The sequence below is a fragment of the Eulemur rufifrons genome, chromosome 7 (genome assembly GCF_041146395.1).
Source record: "Eulemur rufifrons isolate Redbay chromosome 7, OSU_ERuf_1, whole genome shotgun sequence".
NCBI lineage: Eukaryota > Metazoa > Chordata > Mammalia > Primates > Lemuridae > Eulemur > Eulemur rufifrons.
This window is the reverse complement of record NC_090989.1, coordinates 40,554,503-40,575,070: the sequence shown is the minus strand read 5'-3', so window position 1 is coordinate 40,575,070 and position 20,568 is coordinate 40,554,503. Positions and strand designations below refer to the sequence as shown.

Below are 20,568 nucleotides of genomic sequence, written 5' to 3'. Positions count from 1 at the left end.
TTTGAACAAAATAACTAGTTGACTTGTTTGACATATTACTGTTTTCCAACAGAGGGAAAAAAGAGTAGCACATTGAGCTGTCCATATTTCTCACTATTATGGATCTCTCTTTGTTCATTTGTTTAGATTTTCAGCCGAATTTGATTTCCGGACATATGACTCAGAAGGTGTTATACTGTATGCAGAATCTCTGGATCACTCAGCTTGGTTCCTGATTGCACTTCGTGATGGAAAGATTGAAATTCAGTTTAAGAATGAGCATACAACCAAAATCACAACTGGAGGCAAAATTATTAGTAATGGTCTATGGAATATGGTACATTTTTACAGATTTTATGAATATCTTTTCACTTTGATACAGTTTGTTTTAGATGCAATTTCTTTTTGTAGTGGTATTAGACCAAAATGGGTTTGGATTTATCTGATATTTTATGAAGTGTATTCTAAACACTGTACATCTCTGAAACATGATACCCTCATTTAATGTATTTAGGATTTCTTGTAATTAAAATTGGCTTTAGTTATTTGCTTGAATTACTCTGTCTTTAACTTTTTGCCTTTTTTAGTGGCTGTTATTTGGTGTCTCTCTTACAGGTCAGGCATTATTAGCAGGCATAATAATTTATGCAAAGGCACCACTGATCAAGGAAAACTACCCTCAATTGCCACCAGTATTTTTTAAATTAAAGAGAAATGCACAAAGTAACAAAATCAGAAAGTTAATTCAGTTTTAATAACGAGCATATAGATAAGTAATCAATTTTGTACAAACAATGTACCTAGTGGATACCAGTCAGCATGCTTAGAAACTAGCATTTTTATATAATCCTACAAATGGCCTTTATTTTAATAATCAAGAATAGCACTGTAATCAACTGGATTAAAATGGGACTTTTCTGGGAGAAGAGATTACTGCTAGTTGATAGCGGAGAGCAGTCTTTTCTGGAGTGAAATCGTTACTGCTGTCAGCAGAGGATAGCTGAGAGAAGATCAGCACCACATTAGAATGGGGTGCCCTAAAAAGACACTTTCCATGCCTATGGGAGCTGGCGAGAGATCTATGTTGAGAAGCCACGTCAGGTCATCACTAAATCCTTTCATTCCTTCATTTATGCACTCATGGACTCACTTATTCAATACGCTTTTGGTGAGCACTTTTAAAGTGCTAAGTTCCTGAGTTCAAGGTGCTAGAACTATAGCAAGAGATTTTCCTTGCTCTTGAGCTTTTCTCACAGATAAGTAGCTGATGCTGCTTTATGAACTAATACAATGTAACGGGATCCTAATATCTGTGGGGAATCTGTAACTGTATCATAATTCATTCATTGAGCACTTTATGTACCAATCCTTATTGTAGATGGTAAGGATCGAACAATGAAAAGGCGAAGTCATTGCCTTTATGGAGCTTACATTCTAGTGGTGAGATACAAACAATAAATCCATGAACAAATAAATACATAAGATAGTTATTAATGCTATGAAGAATAAGAAGAGCAAAGCAAGACTTGGATAGAGAGGGATAGTGTGCATATAGGCCAAGTGCGGTGGCTCACGCCTGTAATCCCAGCACTCTGGGAGGCCGAGGTGGGAGGATCGTTCGAGGTCAGGAGTTCGAGACCAGCCTGAGCAAGAGCAAGACCCCGTCTCTATTAAAAATAGAAAGAAAATAGCTGGACAACTAAAAATATATAGAAAAAATTAGCCGGGCATGGTGGCGCATGCCTGTAGTCCCAGCTACTCGGGAGGCTGAGGCAGAAGGATTGCTTGAGCCCAGAAGTTTGAGGTTGCTGTGAACTAGGCTGATGCCATGGCACTCTAGCCTGGGCAACAGAGTGAGACTCTATATAAAAAAAAAAAAAATAGTGTGCATATAGAATCAGGAAAGGCATCTCTGATGAGATTAGATCTAAACTGAGACTTGAGGCACACGTCATGAGAAATATATGGAGTTATATAAAATGATTCTCTACGATGTGAACAGCAAGTGCACAGTCTCATGGGACAAGATGTGTTTGGTATTTGAGGAACACCACCACAAAGATTAGCACAGATAGATGCAGTAGAGTGAGAGAGGGGGAGAGTAGTTAGCAAATGAGATCAGAAATATGGTCCAGAATAAGATCATCTAGGGCTTTGGGGGCCATGGTGAGGACTTTGGATTTTGTGCTAAGTGAAAGGCCTTGGATGGTTTTGAGAAGTGACATGATCTAATTTGCATTTTAAAAGATAATTCTCAACAGAACCTGGTGACTTTTTGGAAACTAGATAGTGGAGAGTGAGAGTAGAACAGGATATGGAGTTAGAAGACCATTGCAATAACCCAGTGGAGAGAAGATGACAGCTTTGGCCAGATAGCTTATGGTAAGGGTGGTGGGAAGTGATCAGATTTTGAGTGTATTTTTCAAGTTATGGCTTCAATTCAGATTTTCAAATATTCAGCATAAAGAAGGGTTTTAAGGCTATGAAATTGGCCGTGTTGATCAGTGGTTCTAAACTCTATCTCATCCAGTGTCCGAGTATGTATAATGCTCCTTTACTGTCCTATAATGAAATGCATCAGTAATGTAAGCTCCCTAATAGAATTCAATATAGTGCTCTCACTATTATACAAATAAAGGGAAAGTAATTTATATAAAAATATGTATTCCAATATATAAATGCTCTAGTACAACTATAGTATTTGTCATAGCTTTCTTCTGTACTTAGAATAAAGTGAAAGCTATAAATGAAGACATGCTGTGGTGTTGTACTGACCATAAGTACGTAAATGGTGTTGTCATCAGTAATATTAATTTTCCAAAGTGGTGAGAAACTCTTGATAGAGAGCTAAACAAAACAAACATCAATACATCCTTGGATGACAAGGTTATTGCATTCTTGAAAAATGTAATGAATGGTAAAAATGGTGCAACAAATATTTTGTTTATATTAATATATACACAAACTGAATATCTAGTAGGGATATTCCAAAGGTTTTCAAGATACTGGCTATTTTATTACTAATTGTACAGAACTAGCCTGTATATTGCAGAATGGCTAGCATCTTGCAATGACAGCGTGGCTCCTACTCGCTGTGACAAATAAAAGTGCACTCTATCCTCAAATTTTCAAAATGCCCCAGAGTGAGGTCATAGAAATACTTGCATGGCTAGAAGGGAGAGGACTGGGGCCTGAGCCCTGGATCTTTTACTAGAGGTTGAGAAGAAGAAGAGCATTCAGCAAAGGAGACTGAGAAGGAGTGGTTGGAGGGTAGGAGAAGCAAGCGAGAGTCAGGTGCTGGAGGCGAAGTTAAGAACACCTGTACAGGAGGAAATAGTCATTACAGTAAAATGCTGCTGATTGCTATATTAAGGATGGAGTGTTGACCAACTTTAAATCTGTAAATGTTACTAAATTTTACTTTGGAGGATAGTTTTTCCCTTCCTATAATGGTGTTTTCATATACCTGTTGTTTGGCTCCCATTATTTTTTTATTTTTATTTTTTTTTTTTTTTGAGACAGAATCTCACTCTGTTGCCCAGGCTAGAGTGAGTGCCGTGGTGTCAGCCTAGCTCACAGCAACCTCAAACTCTTGGGCTCAATCAATCCTACTGCCTCAGCCTCTCGAGTAGCTGGGACTACAGGCGTGTGCCACCATGCCCGGCTAATTTTTTCTATATATTTTTAGTTGTCCAGATAATTTCTTTCTATTTTTAGTAGAGATGGGGTCTTGCTCTTGCTCAGGCTGATCTCGAACTCCTGACCTCGAGCTATCCTCCCGCTTCGGCCTCCCAGAGTGCTAGGATTACAGGCGTGAGCCACCGCACCCGGCCCCAGCCTTATTTTTTAATGAAACCCAAACTACTTTCAGACTTGGAAAACTCCAATTTAATTTTATGTATGTCCTTTCTTATGACCTCTATCACTTTTGAATTTTGAAAGAAAGATAATTTGTGTTCAATGAACAGAATACTGGACATATTGATTTCTCTTAGTTATTAAGAACTTACTTACATTGTTGATTCCATATGTGTAGTATCAAGCAATTGCAAAATAAGAACACTTAAATTTTTTTCTAAAATAGAATGGCTCACTTCTTTAAAAACTGCTAATTTTGTAGCATACTGGGATTGAAAAATATGTAATTGAATATTTAAACTGAAGAGAATGATACTGATTTTTTTAATGTTAAAATATGGTATGTTTTTAATTTTTGATCAAGTACTATCACCTTAAAACACATTTTTTTATCACATTAATCATGATTTGACATTCCAAATGTGTTGGAACAACGTAATAATTGTATTAAAATGATTACTTTGGGAACTTATTTATTGGAATAATAGTTTTTCAATCCCAGTGTTTCAAATGACATGTAATAATGCTTGCTTGTTTGGTAATTTTTGTCCTTTTAACTGTAGGTGTCTGTGGAAGAATTAGAACATAGTATTAGTGTTAAAATAGCTAAAGAGGCTGTGATGAATATAAATAAACCTGGAAGCCTTTTTAATCCTACAAATGGATTTTTGGAGACCAAAGTATACTTTGCAGGATTCCCTCGGAAAGTGGAAAATGCACTCATTAAACCGGTAATGATCCAAGCTTATATCATTCATCATGGATGAATTCCTTTTGTCTGTGATAGGTTTGAAGATGTGTTTTGCTGAGAATCAATAGAAGTTATTTTGTTAAACATGCCAAGTGTGACAACTTGAATTGAACATGGAAAAATAACATTAGTGACCCTTGAAATTATATTAAAGAAATAAGAAAATGAATGTAGTGGTTTTGTACCCATTTAAGTCCCCAGCATTACTCATGGAGAAGTGGATTTTTAAAATTCCCAAGTGTCAATTCAGTATGAATATCGTAATAGCCTATAGTCAGCCATTAAACATATTAAATACATATGATTGAGTCCAAAATTACATTATTTTTAGAAGACAAAGGACTTTCTCAAGTGTATTTTTATGACTTAAATGTGAGAGAGCTCAAGGATAGCACAAAAGGTGGAAATTATTATTAAAAAATGTTTACTGAGCTAGCACTCTGGGAGGCCGAGGTGGGCGGATCGTTTGAGCTCAGGAGTTCGAGACCAGCCTGAGCAAGAGCGAGACCCCACCTCTACTAAAAATAGAAAGAAATTATATGGACAGCTAAAAATATATATAGAAAAAATTAGCCAGGCATGGTGGCGCATGCCTGTAGTCCCAGCTACTCGGGAGGCTGAGACAGGAGGATTGCTTGAGCTCAGGAGTTTGAGGTTGCTGTGAGCTAGGCTGACGCCATGGCACTCACTCTAGCCTGGGCAACAAAGTGAGACTCTGTCTCAAAAAAAAAAAAAAAATGTTTACTGAGGGTATGACTATAGTCTGTCATAAATTCAAATTAGATATAACAAATGATTTTCTGGATATGATGTTTGTTTAATGACTGTGGACGAGGTTTCATGAAGGTGACTTATCACCGTCCTTGGAGAGTTTTAAAAATTTCATTTGAAATCATGGTCCTGCCAGATACACTTGCTGATTTAGTTTAAATAGTTACTATTTTATATCCTGACAATTCATAGTTACTTTAACGGTTAAAAGATTTCTATGTTATGATATTAAACTCTAGTTAGTTAACCTATGTCAAAATGAATATGCCTATTCTTTGAAACTGATAAATCTAGACACTTTAAAATTAAAGTGAATTACTAAAACAGAATCAACAATTTATTGAAATAGCTACTACATGTCTTGAGCCTGTCTAGATGGTTTGGTGGAGGGTAAAGAATGCAAACACTTGTGCCTGAAGAAGCTCAGTGTCTGATTGGCAAAACTAATCTATATTGTAAATGGAAATAAAGAAAAACAGAAAGCAACTTAGAGCCCAGGGCCACAACTAGAAGCAAATACAGAACTTGAGAGCAGAAAGGTTGACTTAGGAGAGGCAGGTGGGGATTGAGGTGTTAAAAATTATTAGGATCCCATGAGGACCTGTGATGGCAGAAATTCACTTTTACTAAAAGAAGACTGTCCATCTGAAGGACACCTTGAAAAAAAAATAGATAAAATTAAAAATATTTAAATTATTTTAAAATGTTATCAAAGATAGGATTTTTTTCCTCTAAATGAACACCTATACCCATAATCAATTAAATGACTTTTCAGTCTGACTTAAGTTTAAAATGCACTCCTTGACCTACATTTTGATTTGTTAGATTAACCCTCGTCTAGATGGATGTATACGAGGCTGGAATCTGATGAATCAAGGAGCTTCAGGAGTAAAGGAAATTATTCAAGAAAAACAAAATAAGCATTGCCTCGTTTCTGTGGAGAAGGGCTCCTACTATCCTGGTTCTGGAGTTGCTCAATTTAGCATAGATTATAGTAAGTGATTTCCCATTTTATCTTTCTTTTCTCATTAATAACTAAATTTACTCATTGACAAACAGACATGGTGCCTTCAGTGAACATTATTGAGTATCTACTATGTTCCTGGAGTAGTCTTAGGCTTATTCATACTGTTATACACTTTCTATAAAATTTTTTCAGCATATTGGAAAAAATATGAACACAGTTGAATATTCTTATGTTATTATTTAAAGTTTTTTGGCACATAGCCTGATTCATTTTGGGTAAATTCAATTGACCTATTTTAAAGCTCACTGATTTCTCAGTTGTTTGGGGTCTACCAATTGATGCATTAAAGGAATTCATCTTCATTTCTATCGTTTCCATTTGATCCTTTCTTAAAATTTGTACCTCTTTGCTGAAATTCCTCATCTGTTTATACATGCAGTCTAGCTTGTCCACCAGAGCCTTCAATATATGTACTATGATTATTTTAAATTCCTGGTCTAATAGTTTCACTTGTATCATATCTGGGTCTGGTCATGGTGATTGCTTGGTCCCTTAACTGAGTGTTATTTTTTCTTACTTCTATGTGTATCATATAATTTTAGGTTTAGAAGTAGGCATCTTATATGGAACACTAGAAACTGAGATAAATAATATTTATGTCTGGATCTGAGCACACCTCTTCCTTCGCTGGTGAGGAGTTGAGGTACTTGAGTTTTGTGGTTGCCAGGATTATCCTGAGTGCACCCCAGGCTTCAAATACCTCTAATATTACCTTCTGCTTAGGTTAGGGACTTGTTTGTTAGACAGTTGTTCTTAATAGCTATTCAGCTATTTAGTTTTTTTTTAAATAGCAGCTCAGTTTTAGGTATTTCCTTTATGGTATGCCTCAAGAAAGTGTCCCTCCATGGCCTTGCCCAGCCCCCAGCAGAGTGCTCTCACCTGTGACTTGACATTTGCTCACATGGTAGAGAGAGCCTGGAGGTCAGGGGAGCATTCTCTATTGTTCTGGTACAGACTCAGTCTCAGGCAGGGGTGGGTCTTTTCATTGTTCCTCCTCTCCCACCCTCACCAGTAAGGGAAAAGTCTGATGATAAGGGTTCAAGATGGTTTCCTACTCCTCCTCCATGATAAATATTTTTTTTTTTTGGTTTGTTTTTCCTGTTTCCCTTTCCCTAGTCTGTAGGTGCAGTGGGTCTTCATATGCGTCTTAATGGCTAGGTTTGCTGCCTTTTCCCCAATGCTTTAAGGCTTTTGTTGTGTAGAGGAGACAGAGAAGGATCTGAGTGGGTTTTTTTGCTTTTCCTGCAGCTAGTGCTACTCCCGGGACTGCATTAGGAAGGAGACTCTTTCTCTGGTCTCCTTTCCTGCCCCCAGTATTTCTCTAGAGCACCCAATAAGGTCTATGGAGAAGAGCCTGTGAATGAGTATGAATTTCACCTGGGTCCCCAATTTCTAGGTTTTCTGAACTCACACACCACCCCCCATATGGACTTTAGCAATTTGTTGCAAGCTTTACCTAAATTATTTTTACCAATTTTTGGGCACGTGGCATCTGCCCTGGGTAAGAAAGTATTCTTATCCTGGCTCTCCTTGGAAACACCTGTCTTTCTTTAGGTTTCTGGTTAGTTGGCAGCTCTGCAACCTCAGCTCTTTGACAGTTTAAGAGAAGTTGTGGTTGTGCAGATAATTTGGCTTTCATTGTTGATATAAGAGTGGGAGTAGTGCTCTTTCCAGTTTCCTACAGCTTAAGTGGAGCAGGAAGTCTTGCCAGGCTGCCCCAGGTTTTTACCTTTATGAATAACACTTCTGTGAACATCCTTGAACATACATTCTGTGCCCTAATGTGATTGATTCTATAGGAAAAAATCTGAGAATTAGATTATCTCCAGGAAGGGTTATATAAATATATAATTATTACAGATTTTGTTACATTCTCTTCCAAAGATCTTTTATCAGTTAATACTTCTACCCCACAGAATGAGAAAGTTTGTTTGAGATGTGTTCTAATCTGATAGTTCAAAAATTAAATTTTGTAGTTTAAAATATTATTTTTCTATTTTCTATTGGACTTCAATATCTCTTCATATGTTTATTAGCTTCATATGTTTATTAATATTTGTACATTTCAATTATGCTATTGGGTTTTTTTGTTGTTGTAGGAGTTCATTATTTGAGCTACTAACACTTTGCATTATAAATTAAGTTAGTGTTAATCTGATATCTCTGCTTTAAGAAAAAGTTATATTTTAAGTGTGTTTATTCGTATCCTTAAAAAGTATTTGCTATAGTTTTAAGGAAGAATTTTATACCAGTGATTTCTGTTTTCCTAACATGAATTAATACAATGCCTTTAACTTTAGCTCTGTACTACATATGAAGGATTTAAAAAAAGATGTTCTAAATGGGGAGACGATTGACTATAGAAAAAATCTAAGCTCACAATGATGAAAATAAAAGTTATATTGTACCTGAAAAAATTACTCTCATAAGTAATTAGTTATTTCATGGATCATTTGAAAGGGAGAACTACTTTATAACTAATATTTAATATTACATTATAACTTCTATGCATTTGTATGTTCACTTTAGTTTGAGTTTGTTAATATCCTGTGTTAAATTTACTTATTTCACAATGATTACATATATTTTCTTCTGCATGGGAATTATAGGATTATAATGAAAAATTTAGTAGTATTATATGTGACTACATGGAAGAACATCTTATCAAAGGAAAATTATTTTCTCCATTCACATTCACCCTTTCAAATGCTCCAAGTAGTATTTGGGCTTTGTTATATGTTACATCATATTAAATGAGGGAGACCTCATCAGATTGTGAACTAATGTTTTCAGGAATCTAATTACTTTGGAAACGTAATTAATTCAACAAATATTTATTGAATGACTTGTGGAAAATAAAGTGATGATAGAGACATGTACTGCCTAAAGCTTGCACTTTAGTGGGGCAAACTATTAACATAGTAATTAAGAAAGAGAATGTTAAATACAAAGGTAAGAGAATTGCAGAACAAGAGTTCCCATTCTAATTTTAAAACTATTAATAACGTTGACGTCAAAATATTTCTCTGCTATCAAACTATCCAACTCCCCTGTGTATATAAATCATATTTATCCTTCCCACTGCTTTAAGATGAAAAATGTTGGGGTGGTGATGGCAGCTATCTATACCCACATTTTCCCTCAGAAATTACAATAAATTTGTTGAATTTCCTTCTAAATGTGTACTTTAAAATATAACCACTCTGAGATTTGAGCATTGGTCAATGTGCAAGGGAGAAGGAAGAGCTGTTAAAGAGCAAACAGGGAAAGCTCATAATAATCCTTAACACCACAATCCAGAATTCTCTTCTAAAAACAACAGAAAGAAGAAGCTCCATTTACCTGCATTTAAATACAAAAATTTTGTTTGTTTGTTTTCCCTAGGTTATATAGATCTTTGAGAAATGGAACTAAAAATCTTTAGTATTACACAAACATGGCTTTGAATATTAATCAGATTGTAATAAATCCTTCTGGTGTGCTTTAAGAGTACATTGACCCTGGCTGGGGTGCAGTGGCTCATGCCTGTAATCCTAGCACTCTGGGATGCTGAGGTGGGTGGATTGCTTGAGCTCAGGAGTTCAAGACCAGCCTGATCGGAGCGAGACACCATCTCAAAAAATAAAATAATAAAATTTAAAAATTAAAAAAAAATTTGTTTAAAGAGTACATTGATCCTGTTTTTGTTTCCTTGTTTTAAACAGATAACATATCCAGTGCTGAGAGCTGGCAAGTAAATGTGACCTTGAATATCCGCCCATCTGCGGGCACTGGTGTTATGCTTGCCTTGGTTTCTGGTAACACAGTGCCCTTCGCCTTGTCCTTGGTGGATTCCACCTCTGAAAAATTTCAGGTAACTTTACTCTAAACCTGTATAAGCCTTGGTTTTCTCTTCATTTTTAAAATGGATATTATAGCAGTATTTACCTCAAACGGGCTATTTTGAAGATTAAATGATGAAACTTATGTAAAGTACTTGGCACAATCTCCAGCACATAATTAAGAATTCAAAAAATGTTCATTGGCCGGGCGCGGTGGCTCACGCCTGTAATCCTAGCACTCTGGGAGGCCGAGGCGGGTGGATTGCTCAAGGTCAGGAGTTCGAGACCAGCCTGAGCGAGACCCCGTCTCTACTAAAAATAGAAAGACATTATATGGACACCTAAAAATCTATATAGAAAAAATTAGCCGGGCATAGTGGCGCATGCCTGTAGTCCCAGCTACTAGGGAGGCTGAGGCAGTAGGATCGCTTAAGCCCAGGAGTTTGAGGTTGCTGTGAGCTAAGCTGACGCCACGGCACTCACTCTAGCCTGGGCAACAAAGTGAGACTCTGTCTCAACAAAAAAAAAAAAAAAAATGTTCATTGTTGCTACTTTTTCGCTGTCTTATTTCCAAGGTCTGAACCAAGAAGTGAGGAAAGGGGGGTCAAGAAACCTTCTGCGTCTATAGCTAAGATTAGGCAGACTCACGCAGGCAGCTTGGAGCCATCACAGGGCCCATGGAGACCCACCCTTATCCAGAATCTTTGGAGCACCATAGGAATTAGTCTGCACTAACAAAATAGAAGGGAGTCTGATTACAATCCACTCTCATATATTCGGTGCTTAATTATAATGCTTTGTACTTTCTTGCACTCTTAAATCTTTTCTCCCATGAATAAATTAGGAAAGAAGAGAGAAAACTAAAACTGGCCCACTTGCCTTACTGGCAACTCTTATTTGAAATTAGCAGGAAGAACAGGAAAAAGTCTTAGGTAAAAGCATACATGAGAGTTATCAGATCTGAATTATACAGACTTATATTAGAGTTTAATAATTCTGTCCATGTGTCATCAAAACAGTGGATCCCAAGTTACAGCAAGCAGCTGATGTTTATGCCAGGGTTGGCTTGGATGTTCTCATTAGCTTTTAGAAAAAGACATATAATTGAATAATGCCTATAGTCATAAAAAAGGACGGTGTTTGTAACTTAAAGGATGATTGGGGTCGGAGGTAGGGTGGGGGGAGTTTCTAGTGGTTAACCATAAGTCACCTAAAAAGGTCCTGCTGAGTTTTTTCTTTTTCTTGTTTTTAATCTCCAACTACAAGGAGCTTTCTACATTTGGATTTTAGTTTTTTTGTTTGCATGTTTTTTTTTTTTTTAAACAAAATGGAATTCCTATCTTTACTACATTTATGTAGTGGAGGAGGTGAATGCATTCTATGTCTTTGATATTTATTTTATCCTTTCTGTGTTTGTCTCCATAGCTCTTATTTTACATGTCAGATTCCCTTCTCAAGATCTATGTACAATATTTCATAACATTATTCCACGAACCATTGATCATTCTGGAGCATTTTCTCAATTGACCATCTCTTTAAATGAGTTTTAGGGATACGGACATGTACAACACTATAACAAATATCCTCAAATAACCTATATTTATGACGTAGAGACTTTTCACTTAACATAGGTATTGTGAATGCCTAAGTAAACATTTCAGACTATCTTTCTACCACCTGGGAAGCATCACAGTACCTGTCTCCCTAGTTTTGATATTATTTTCTCTCTCTTTTTACATTTCCTCTACACTATATAAGTTATATGCACAGATCACTCTCAACAAGCTGAGTAATTTAAGTATATCAGCAGTTTGAAAAGTTTGGCAAAATGAATACATTTTCTTTTTTGAGAATCTTCTGGAAAATACTCTGTAACTGACTGCTGACAACCCCAGGTTTTTCTTTCTCAGGACCTCCTCACTCATTTTGTTCCAAATCTATATGATAGCTTGTGTGGCACAAACAAACTTTTCAGTCCTGCTAGCATGTGCTTACTAAAGCACTTTAAATTTTCCAAGTCTTTTCCCCATCAAAGAGTGATTCAACTCCTTTTTTTTAATACGTAAGCTTTGGAGTTTAGGAAGGCTCATAAACAGAAAGGTACTGCTTAAGACACTACTTTACATTCCTGTTGGTGGTAAAACAACTCTATTAGTTTACTGAATTTTCAGAATTCAGTATCCATTTACGTATTAGCTAAACTTAGAGTTTGTAAAACTAATATATATTTTTAAATTATGATTATTATAATCAGCAATTTTTCAATTAAACCTGGAGTCTCTGTCATATTTTTTTCTTATCGAAATTCAGGTTTTTTGAATTTCAGAAACTCAAAATTCACTCTTAAGTGACGTTACTGTTAGTACTTGCTTACATTAGGTCTTTGCTTTGCTCTTCAGGATATTCTGGTATCTGTTGAAAATACAGTAATATCTCAGATAGAGGCCATGAGTCTATGTTCTGGTCAACAATCATCTCTGGAATTCAGAGTCAACAGAAACAATCTGGAAGTGTGGACTCCATTTCAAGAAGATACCGTCTCCTCTGAACACTTTCAAAGACAATTTGCCATCTTGGATAAAGCAATGAAAGGAACAGTGGCCACTTACCTGGGTGGCATTCCAGGTATACGCTTACTAACTTCAGTTTTAAAAAGTATAGTTTTAATCAAATTGATAATATTTTAAATTTATAATTTTAGCAAAAAGCCATCAGAAGCAAAGACAAAATTTTTGTACCTATTGTTCTTTCTCTGGGGGAGGATACTGACACTTTATTGGTGCGTTTTTGGGTTTTGGCTTTTTTAAACAGTAAACTGCAACTGACCAAGTTTTGGTACATTTGGGTATCCTTCCAGAAAGGATATATTACTTCATTTCACCCTCACAATAGTCTTGTAAGTTCAATATTTATTCTTCAATTCAGCCATAATTTATCCAATATTTATTCATCCATTGTTCAGTTCATCTATCATTTATCCAATTTTTATTAAGTACTTTTGTCCTAGGTACTAGGGACACAGTAATAAATAGATAGATATGGTCCTTGCTGTTAAGGTTTTTACAATCTAGTGGCAACTGATAAGGAAAATATCAAAATAATTAAAATTGTGATCACTTCTATGAAGGAAAAGTATGGGATGCTTTAGAGTCTGAAAATGGGGACAGGACCTGATTGTGGGGGACAGGAACAACCTCTCTGAATAGGAGACTAAAATGTAAATCTGATATTTGAAGGATTAGATGAATTTAAGCAGGTGGTGGGAGCGGGGATTAGAGTTCATATGCAGGTAACATGGTCCATGTGTGGGAAAAATGGACAAAAGGGGATGAGAAGCTTAAGGACTCTGTAGAAGATCAGTCTGGCTAAAGCATGTCAGGTAAGGAGATGGTAGTGCATCATGAGGCTGTGACCTGGGTGGGTGAGGAAGGGTTTGTAGACCTGGTTTGGGGTCTTGAGTCTTATTATGAGACATGAGAATGGTTAAGAAGTTTTAGACCAGGAAGTGGCATATCAATGTCACAATTTAAAAATTTCACTCTGCATGATGGATGGAGATGGAGAGGCGAGAGGCAAAGGTGGGTGCAGCTGAGATGAGTTGGGAGGCTATTGAATTAGTCCAGATGAAGAAGCAGTAATAGCCGCAATATCTACACTACCATCAACTGGTGCATAACAAACAGTCTGGCAGTGCTCAGAGTGCTTCAAATGTATGAACTCATTTAATTTTCAGAATAATCCTGTGAGGTAAGTACTATTAGTATCCCCATTTTACAGATGAGGAAGCTGAGGAAGCTGCTGGACCAGGGTGACAGCAGTGGAGATGGTATGCAGAAAATAGACTGGAGAAGTATGTGAGAAACCAAATTATTAGGATTTAACAATTGAAAGACCAGTATAAGGATGATTCTAAGGTCTCTAGCATGAGCAGTTGCATGGATTCCATTTACCAAAATGGAGTAAGCTGGAGGAAAAGCAGGTTCATCTTTTTTTTTTTTTTTTTTTTTTTTTTTGAGACAGAGTCTCACTCTGTTGCCCAGGCTAGAGTGAGTGCCATGGCGTCAGCCTAGCTCACAGCAACCTCAAACTCCTGAGCTCAAGCGATCCTCCTGTCTCAGCCTCCCGAGTAGCTGGGACTACAGGCATGCGCCACCATGCCCGGCTAATTTTTTCTATATATATTTTTAGCTGTCCATATAATTTCTTTCTATTTTTAGTAGAGGTGGGGTCTCGCTCTTGCTCAGGCTGGTCTCGAACTCCTGAGCTCAAACGATCCGCCCACCTCGGCCTCCCAGAGTGCTAGGATTACAGGCGTGAGCCACCGCGCCCGGCCAGCAGGTTCATCTTTAACTTAATATTGGAAAATATAAAATTGCACCAATATTTTATTTTAAATGGCAAAAAAAAAAAAAAAAAAAAAAAAAAAAGGCCAGGAACTTCTTCCAAAGCATTTTTAGGTACCATGGGCAAGTTATTTTCACAGGCAAAATTGGAAGTTTGATGTCTGGACTTCTAGCAACCCTCATTGTATTGCTTTAGCTGTTCAGGGTCTTGGTCTCCTATATATGGAAATTTTATCTGGGCTTTTGGGAAATAGAATTAAATAGACTCTAAAGATAGATAGATACATAGATACATAGAGTTACTTACGTAGGTAGCATAGTTAGTTATTAGGGAGTATAATTACAGTTCAAATCAATAAATTCTATATTGAAATCAACCTACTACCTTATTCACAAGTTAGTTAAATATAACTTTAGGAAATCAAACAATGAAACAATTTAAAAGAAGCAAAAGTATCAAAATTTCAGTGGTTCCAGGATTTGGGAATAGCATTGAGGACTGACTTCAGGCAGGATGTGTTGAAAGAGTGTGTAAAATCTAAGAGACGCTGAAAATTGAGATAAGTGTATAAACTATGGGATGGGTAAATGATTAATAGTACCCAAGTAGACATGTTAAATTTCATGTTAAAAATTAAAACTCAGGGGAAATCGATGATTCTGAGGAATTTTGTAATAGTGGCATAATCTATGATGTTTGGCTAGACTTAAAAGGGATTCTTAACAAATGCTATGAGCGCATAGAAAAGTATGGACTTTCTTTATTCATTGTATCGGCAAGTTAGAATTGGAAAATTTGAAGTTTTTATTTTTGGCATAAGGTTTTGAGGATGAAGAATAAGAACTAGAGAATATCTACTGTGAATTAAAATTCATGGAGAGGAGATGCCAAAAAAGAGGAAGCAAGTGGAGAGATGGATAATCTTCAAATGAACCTTAGTTCTTAGGAATCAAAGGGCCTTACTAAGTATTAAATTTTATAAAGAGGCCAGGCTCAGTGGCTCACATAATCCCAGCACTTTGGGAGGCTGAGGTAGGAGGATCACTTGAGGCCAGGAGTTTGAGACCAGCATGGGCAATGAAATATAAAAAAATTAGCTGTGGGCCGGGCGCGGTGGCTCACGCCTGTAATCCTAGCACTCTGGGAGGCCGAGGCGGGTGGATCGCTCAAGGTCAGGAGTTCGAGACCAGCCTGAGCAAGAGCGAGACCCCATCTCTACTAAAAATAGAAAGAAATTATATGGACAACTAAAATATATATATAGAAAAAATTAGCCGGGCATGGTGGCACGTGCCTGTAGTCCCAGCTACTCGGGAGGCTGAGGCAGTAGGATCGCTTGAGCCCAGGAGTTTGAGGTTGCTGTGAGCTAGGCTGACGCCATGGCACTCACTCTAGCCCGGGCAACAAAGTGAGACTCTGTCTCAAAAAAAAAAAAAAAAAATTAGCTGTGCATGGTGGTGCACACCTGTAGTTACAGCTACTCTGGAGGCTGAGATAAGAGGATTCCTTGAGCCCAGGAGTTTGAGGCTGCAGTGAGCTCTGATCCCACCACTGCACTATAGCCTGGGCAACAGAGCAAGACACTGTCTCTAAAAAAAAAAAATTGATAAAGAATATGAAAGTGTAGAATGACCCAAAGGCCCTAAAATAATCCTAAATTATTCACTGAGGAGTTATTAAAATTATTATTTCTTAGAACACCAAATATTACATAAAATTAACCATCTATCATGGCCTGCTTTGTATACTCAAAAGGAAACTATTTCTTAGGAAAATATAGAAATCTGCTTTTCTTCCAGCAATAATAAAAAAAAGATACATTTGTCATGGTATTTAGAAAAGATTTCCAAGTATCTGTAATTTAGAGGTGAAAAAATGATTTGGTAATGCTTAAACTGCTGCTCAAATTTAATGATAAAATAATACATAATTTGCATAATAAAGTAGAATATTATAAGTAAGAATATGCTTATTTCTGTGCTTCTTAAAATGTGTTTATTTATCTTAAGTTTGGATGAAACTGATTATGTTTATGAAATCAGAGGAACTCATGATGTACTGAATTTGTGTATTTATCGAATAGAATTACATTATTAACTTTTCCTTTAGGATTAGAATTTGGTTGGAAATGGGAAGTCTGAATGGTTCCTCTAACTGTAAACAAATAGGATGCTAAAATTCTTGGACTAATTAGTCTAATATTCTGTTTTTACAGATGTTCCATTCAATGCCACACCAGTGAATGCCTTTTATAATGGCTGCATGGAAACAAAGATTAATGGTGTACAATTGGATCTGGATGAAGCCATTTCTAAACATAATGATATTAGAGCTCACTCATGTCCATCAGTTCAGGAAGACACAAAGAATTCTTAAGGCATCTTTTCTCTGCTGATAATATTTTTTTCCTGTGTGTAATTATACTTACGTTTCAATAATAGCTGAAGAGTTTTGCCTACGATGTACAATCTTTAATTATTTTGTGGTACTTTAACCTTCTTGGAATTTTTAAAAAAGGTTCTTTTTCAAAAAAAAAATTCTGTTGTAATATAAATCACATTAAAAAATCCTTACTTCTATTGCTGTCTAGAAATTAAATAATGAAACACATAAAAATTTTAAATTTGAATTTTTTACTACAAATGACATCATTTCAATTTTTATTTGTAAAAGTAAATTTTAATTTTGTCATCATGAATAGTGTTTAAATATCTATTCTCAGAAGGCAAAAAAGTAAAGCCAAACAAAAGTGCATGTGATTAAATATTATCCATCATAGGCAGTGTTTTGTTTTTGGTTTTGTTTTTCCCTATGAAAGCAGAAGAGATGGCCTACTAAATATGAATTGAATAGAGGGCCATAAAGCTTTATTCCAAAGCAATTCCTCAGGGGGACCAGCTTTGGCTTTTTCTTTTTCTTACCTGGCTTCACGTGTGAACCAGTATCTTTACTGAATTAGAAAAGAAGTAGGACAAATTTTCATGAGAATGGCACATGAATCTTGCTTCTTGGGAATTGGATTCTATGAGGGAGGAGACATTATATTTTGTTGGAATGGGTATAGAAATATGAGATGGATACATTCCTTAAATTTTGGCTCTGTGCATCACAAAAGCTCTGCATTAGAAATGGCAGAATTTAGTGTTGGAAACAAGAATGAACGTATGTGGAATTTCATAGTTTTCCTTGAATCCAACTTTTAATTACCAAAGTAAATTGCCAGAACATGATTTTTGAAGAACAAAGGAACTATGAAAATTACAGAAAATTTTAACAAAAGGATAACCACAGAGGGATATAGCTAATATTGTGTTTTTGTAATCAAAGAAGTAAGGAGGTAAATTGCCACATACTTGCGGGTACTGCGGCTATGCATTTCAAGTGGCAGTTTTGTTACTCTTGAATCTATTATCACATCAGGTGTGTATCAGATATTTCATTGACAGTTTTAGAAAATAAACTTCCTTTTACTGTAGTTATTTTACATCACATAAAACAATAAATTGGTGTATAATTTTGAAATGTATATGATTAATATCTTTATTCTATCAACTCTTTGAACAGAACATAAAATTACACGATACACTTCTAACTCTTCATGCAGCACAGTAGTTCTTCAGTTAAAAGACAGATACAGCTCAAACATTTGATGAACAGTTATGGTTGGGCTGTAGACTGGAGTTCAGAAAGGGAAGAAAAGCAAACATAACATGCATTGAGTGTCTGACACATGCCAGAAATTGTACTAGATCATCTTACTGGGTGCAGTTTTTTGCCCAGTTGCCACCATATACTATGAGTGATAAATATCAGCAATGACCATTGATAATTATGAAATATCAGCAATGACTATTGATAATTATGTTGGTGTAAAAAAGCAAGGATGGAGAAAAGCTGAGAGAAAATATGAGAAAGGGGGGAAAAAAGAGAAGAGAGGGAAAAATTAATATCTTCTGGGGAAGAGTTCTCTGCTTCTCATTTAATTATGGCAGCATACAAGGGCAGCTTTAGGGATTCACATCAGAAGCAGAAACCTTCCTACATGCAGTGATGTTTATAGAGGCTCCAGAGATGCATTTATAAATTTTATCTGTCTTTGAGATGCACTCACATATGGCTAGAGAGGGAGAGCATCTAGACCTGTGACTAAGAATCTTTGATTTTGATCTTTGCCAAGAAATATAGATTTCTACTTTTAAAGAGTTGGGTAGAGAACAGTGGCTTCATGGAGGTAAAGTAGGTATTTGGTCCTATTTCAGGTTTGTATAGTGAAAAAATCCAAAATACAGGCCCATTACAGAGTCCCCTAGAACGTAACCATTTGCAGAGATAGGTGATGGATCAGTAAAATCAATGGTTAATCTGTGAGTACAGATTAATCATTCACCTCATTTCTCCTGTCTGAAAGTGTAAGTCCAGTCTTAGTCCCCATATGTGAATATGATAAGTATTTCCAATTTTCTTTTCATTCTGGAATTAAAAAACTGGAATTATTACTGGAAAGAGGATTTTTTTGGTGAAAAATTATTTTTTTCAAAAAATAATTGCCTTATTTCTTTTGAAAGTCTCTTAGATCTTTAATTTCTGTGGTCAGTGAGAACTAAACTAATACATAAGAGTGGAAGATTTGAAATGATTTCATTTCAGATTTCTTCGTAGTGCTATTAATATGGATATATTATAATGGAAAGAAAGAGGGAAAAAAAGATTGCCAGAAGAAAAACAAGGAAGAAGCCGATACAGAGATTTTTAAAAAGAGAGCAATATGTCCAAAAAGAGAAAGGAACTAGTAGAAAATGATAAAAAAATAAAAAGTGAAAAAAAAGAGAAAGAAAGATGATGAGGAAAGAGAGAGACCTAGAGACAAGGAAAAGTCACAAAGAGAGAGAGAAATGGAGAGTGAAGCAGGAAGAAGAGAGTCTTCAGCAAATTTATCCAAGGTGAGGATGGCAACTTGTGAAGACAATGTTCCAATGCCCTGGAGGAGTAGCTTTGGTTAAGCAGCTACTAGAGATGATGACCTTGTGACATGCCTCCCTGAATGGGTGAAAGAGCTTGCAATCACTAATTTCTGACATTTTCTTGCCTTATTCCTGACCTCTTTGGGGCTCAGCCAATTTACACCAGAGGGAGTTGTCAGTGACTGCACGTGGGGAAATGCAGAGGAGGAAGAGCTCCCCTGAACATGCGTGAGTTTGATGCTAGAATCAGAGCTGAGAAAACTTTTAAACCAAATGTCATACAACATGCACAAGCACCCTTAGCCATGGCTGGCACACTAATGGTGGTGTAGAAATACAAATGGGCAACTCCTGGGATGGCAGGAGAGAAAGATCAAGTAGGATCCAAAAATGATGAGCTTATGAAGACCACTGAGTTAGGGAGGGTACCATATCTATTCTGTTCCCTGAAAGAAGAAGCATGCTTGGAATAAAACTTTTGTTAGAATCAATCATGAAGATGTAGCTACCTTCCGAAATACGTGTTCAATACCTCCTTAGGAGGGTTTTTCTCAATTTCAAACATTCCTCTGACTTTGAAATTTGTAGAATAATTGTTCCAGAAATTTTAAATATTTTTCTTTTTTTTTTTTTCCTGCAAGCAAACTTTTTTTTTAAAGGATCTTCTCAGAGCTAAGAACTTGGTACTCTTGAAAGCCTTTGGCAAATGTATACACAATTGAAAATAGTAACTTTCAAAGAAATTTTTCTCTTGTGCCAAGCCAATTTGAGCACAATTTTCATACTTCCTGGTATCTATACTTTCCTCTCTGATGTTTAAAATACTCTCTAGAAATGTCTGAGAAGACTAGGGATCTGCAGCTTTTAAGTACTCACTATTTTTCTTTTCTTTTCTTTTCTTTTTTTTGACAGAGTCTCACTCTGTTGCATGGGCTAGAGTGAGTGCCATGGCATCAGCCTAGCTCACAGCAACCTCAAACTCCTGGGCTCAAGCCATCCTCCTGCCTCAGCCTTCCGAGTAGCTGAGACTACAGGCATGTGCCACCATGCCCAGCT

General features: G+C 36.3%; 1 protein-coding gene across 2 annotated transcripts in view; it reads left to right on the top strand.

The window, feature by feature from the left end:
- The window catches only part of PROS1 (protein S), a 218,026-nt gene extending 199,892 nt beyond the window's left edge, over positions 1-18,134 (top strand). Inside the window, exons 10-15 of one of the 2 annotated variants that reach the window (XM_069475050.1) lie at positions 127-316; positions 4,401-4,568; positions 6,185-6,353; positions 10,091-10,239; positions 12,607-12,832; positions 16,767-18,134. In XM_069475050.1, coding sequence (XP_069331151.1) covers positions 127-316; positions 4,401-4,568; positions 6,185-6,353; positions 10,091-10,239; positions 12,607-12,832; positions 16,767-16,927 — 1,063 coding nt within the window. In that variant the 3' untranslated portion in view covers positions 16,928-18,134. The remainder of the gene's footprint in view (positions 1-126; positions 317-4,400; positions 4,569-6,184; positions 6,354-10,090; positions 10,240-12,606; positions 12,833-16,766) is intronic. The other variant, XM_069475051.1, reaches the window with a different exon arrangement.
- The last annotated feature ends 2,434 nt before the right edge of the window (positions 18,135-20,568 follow it).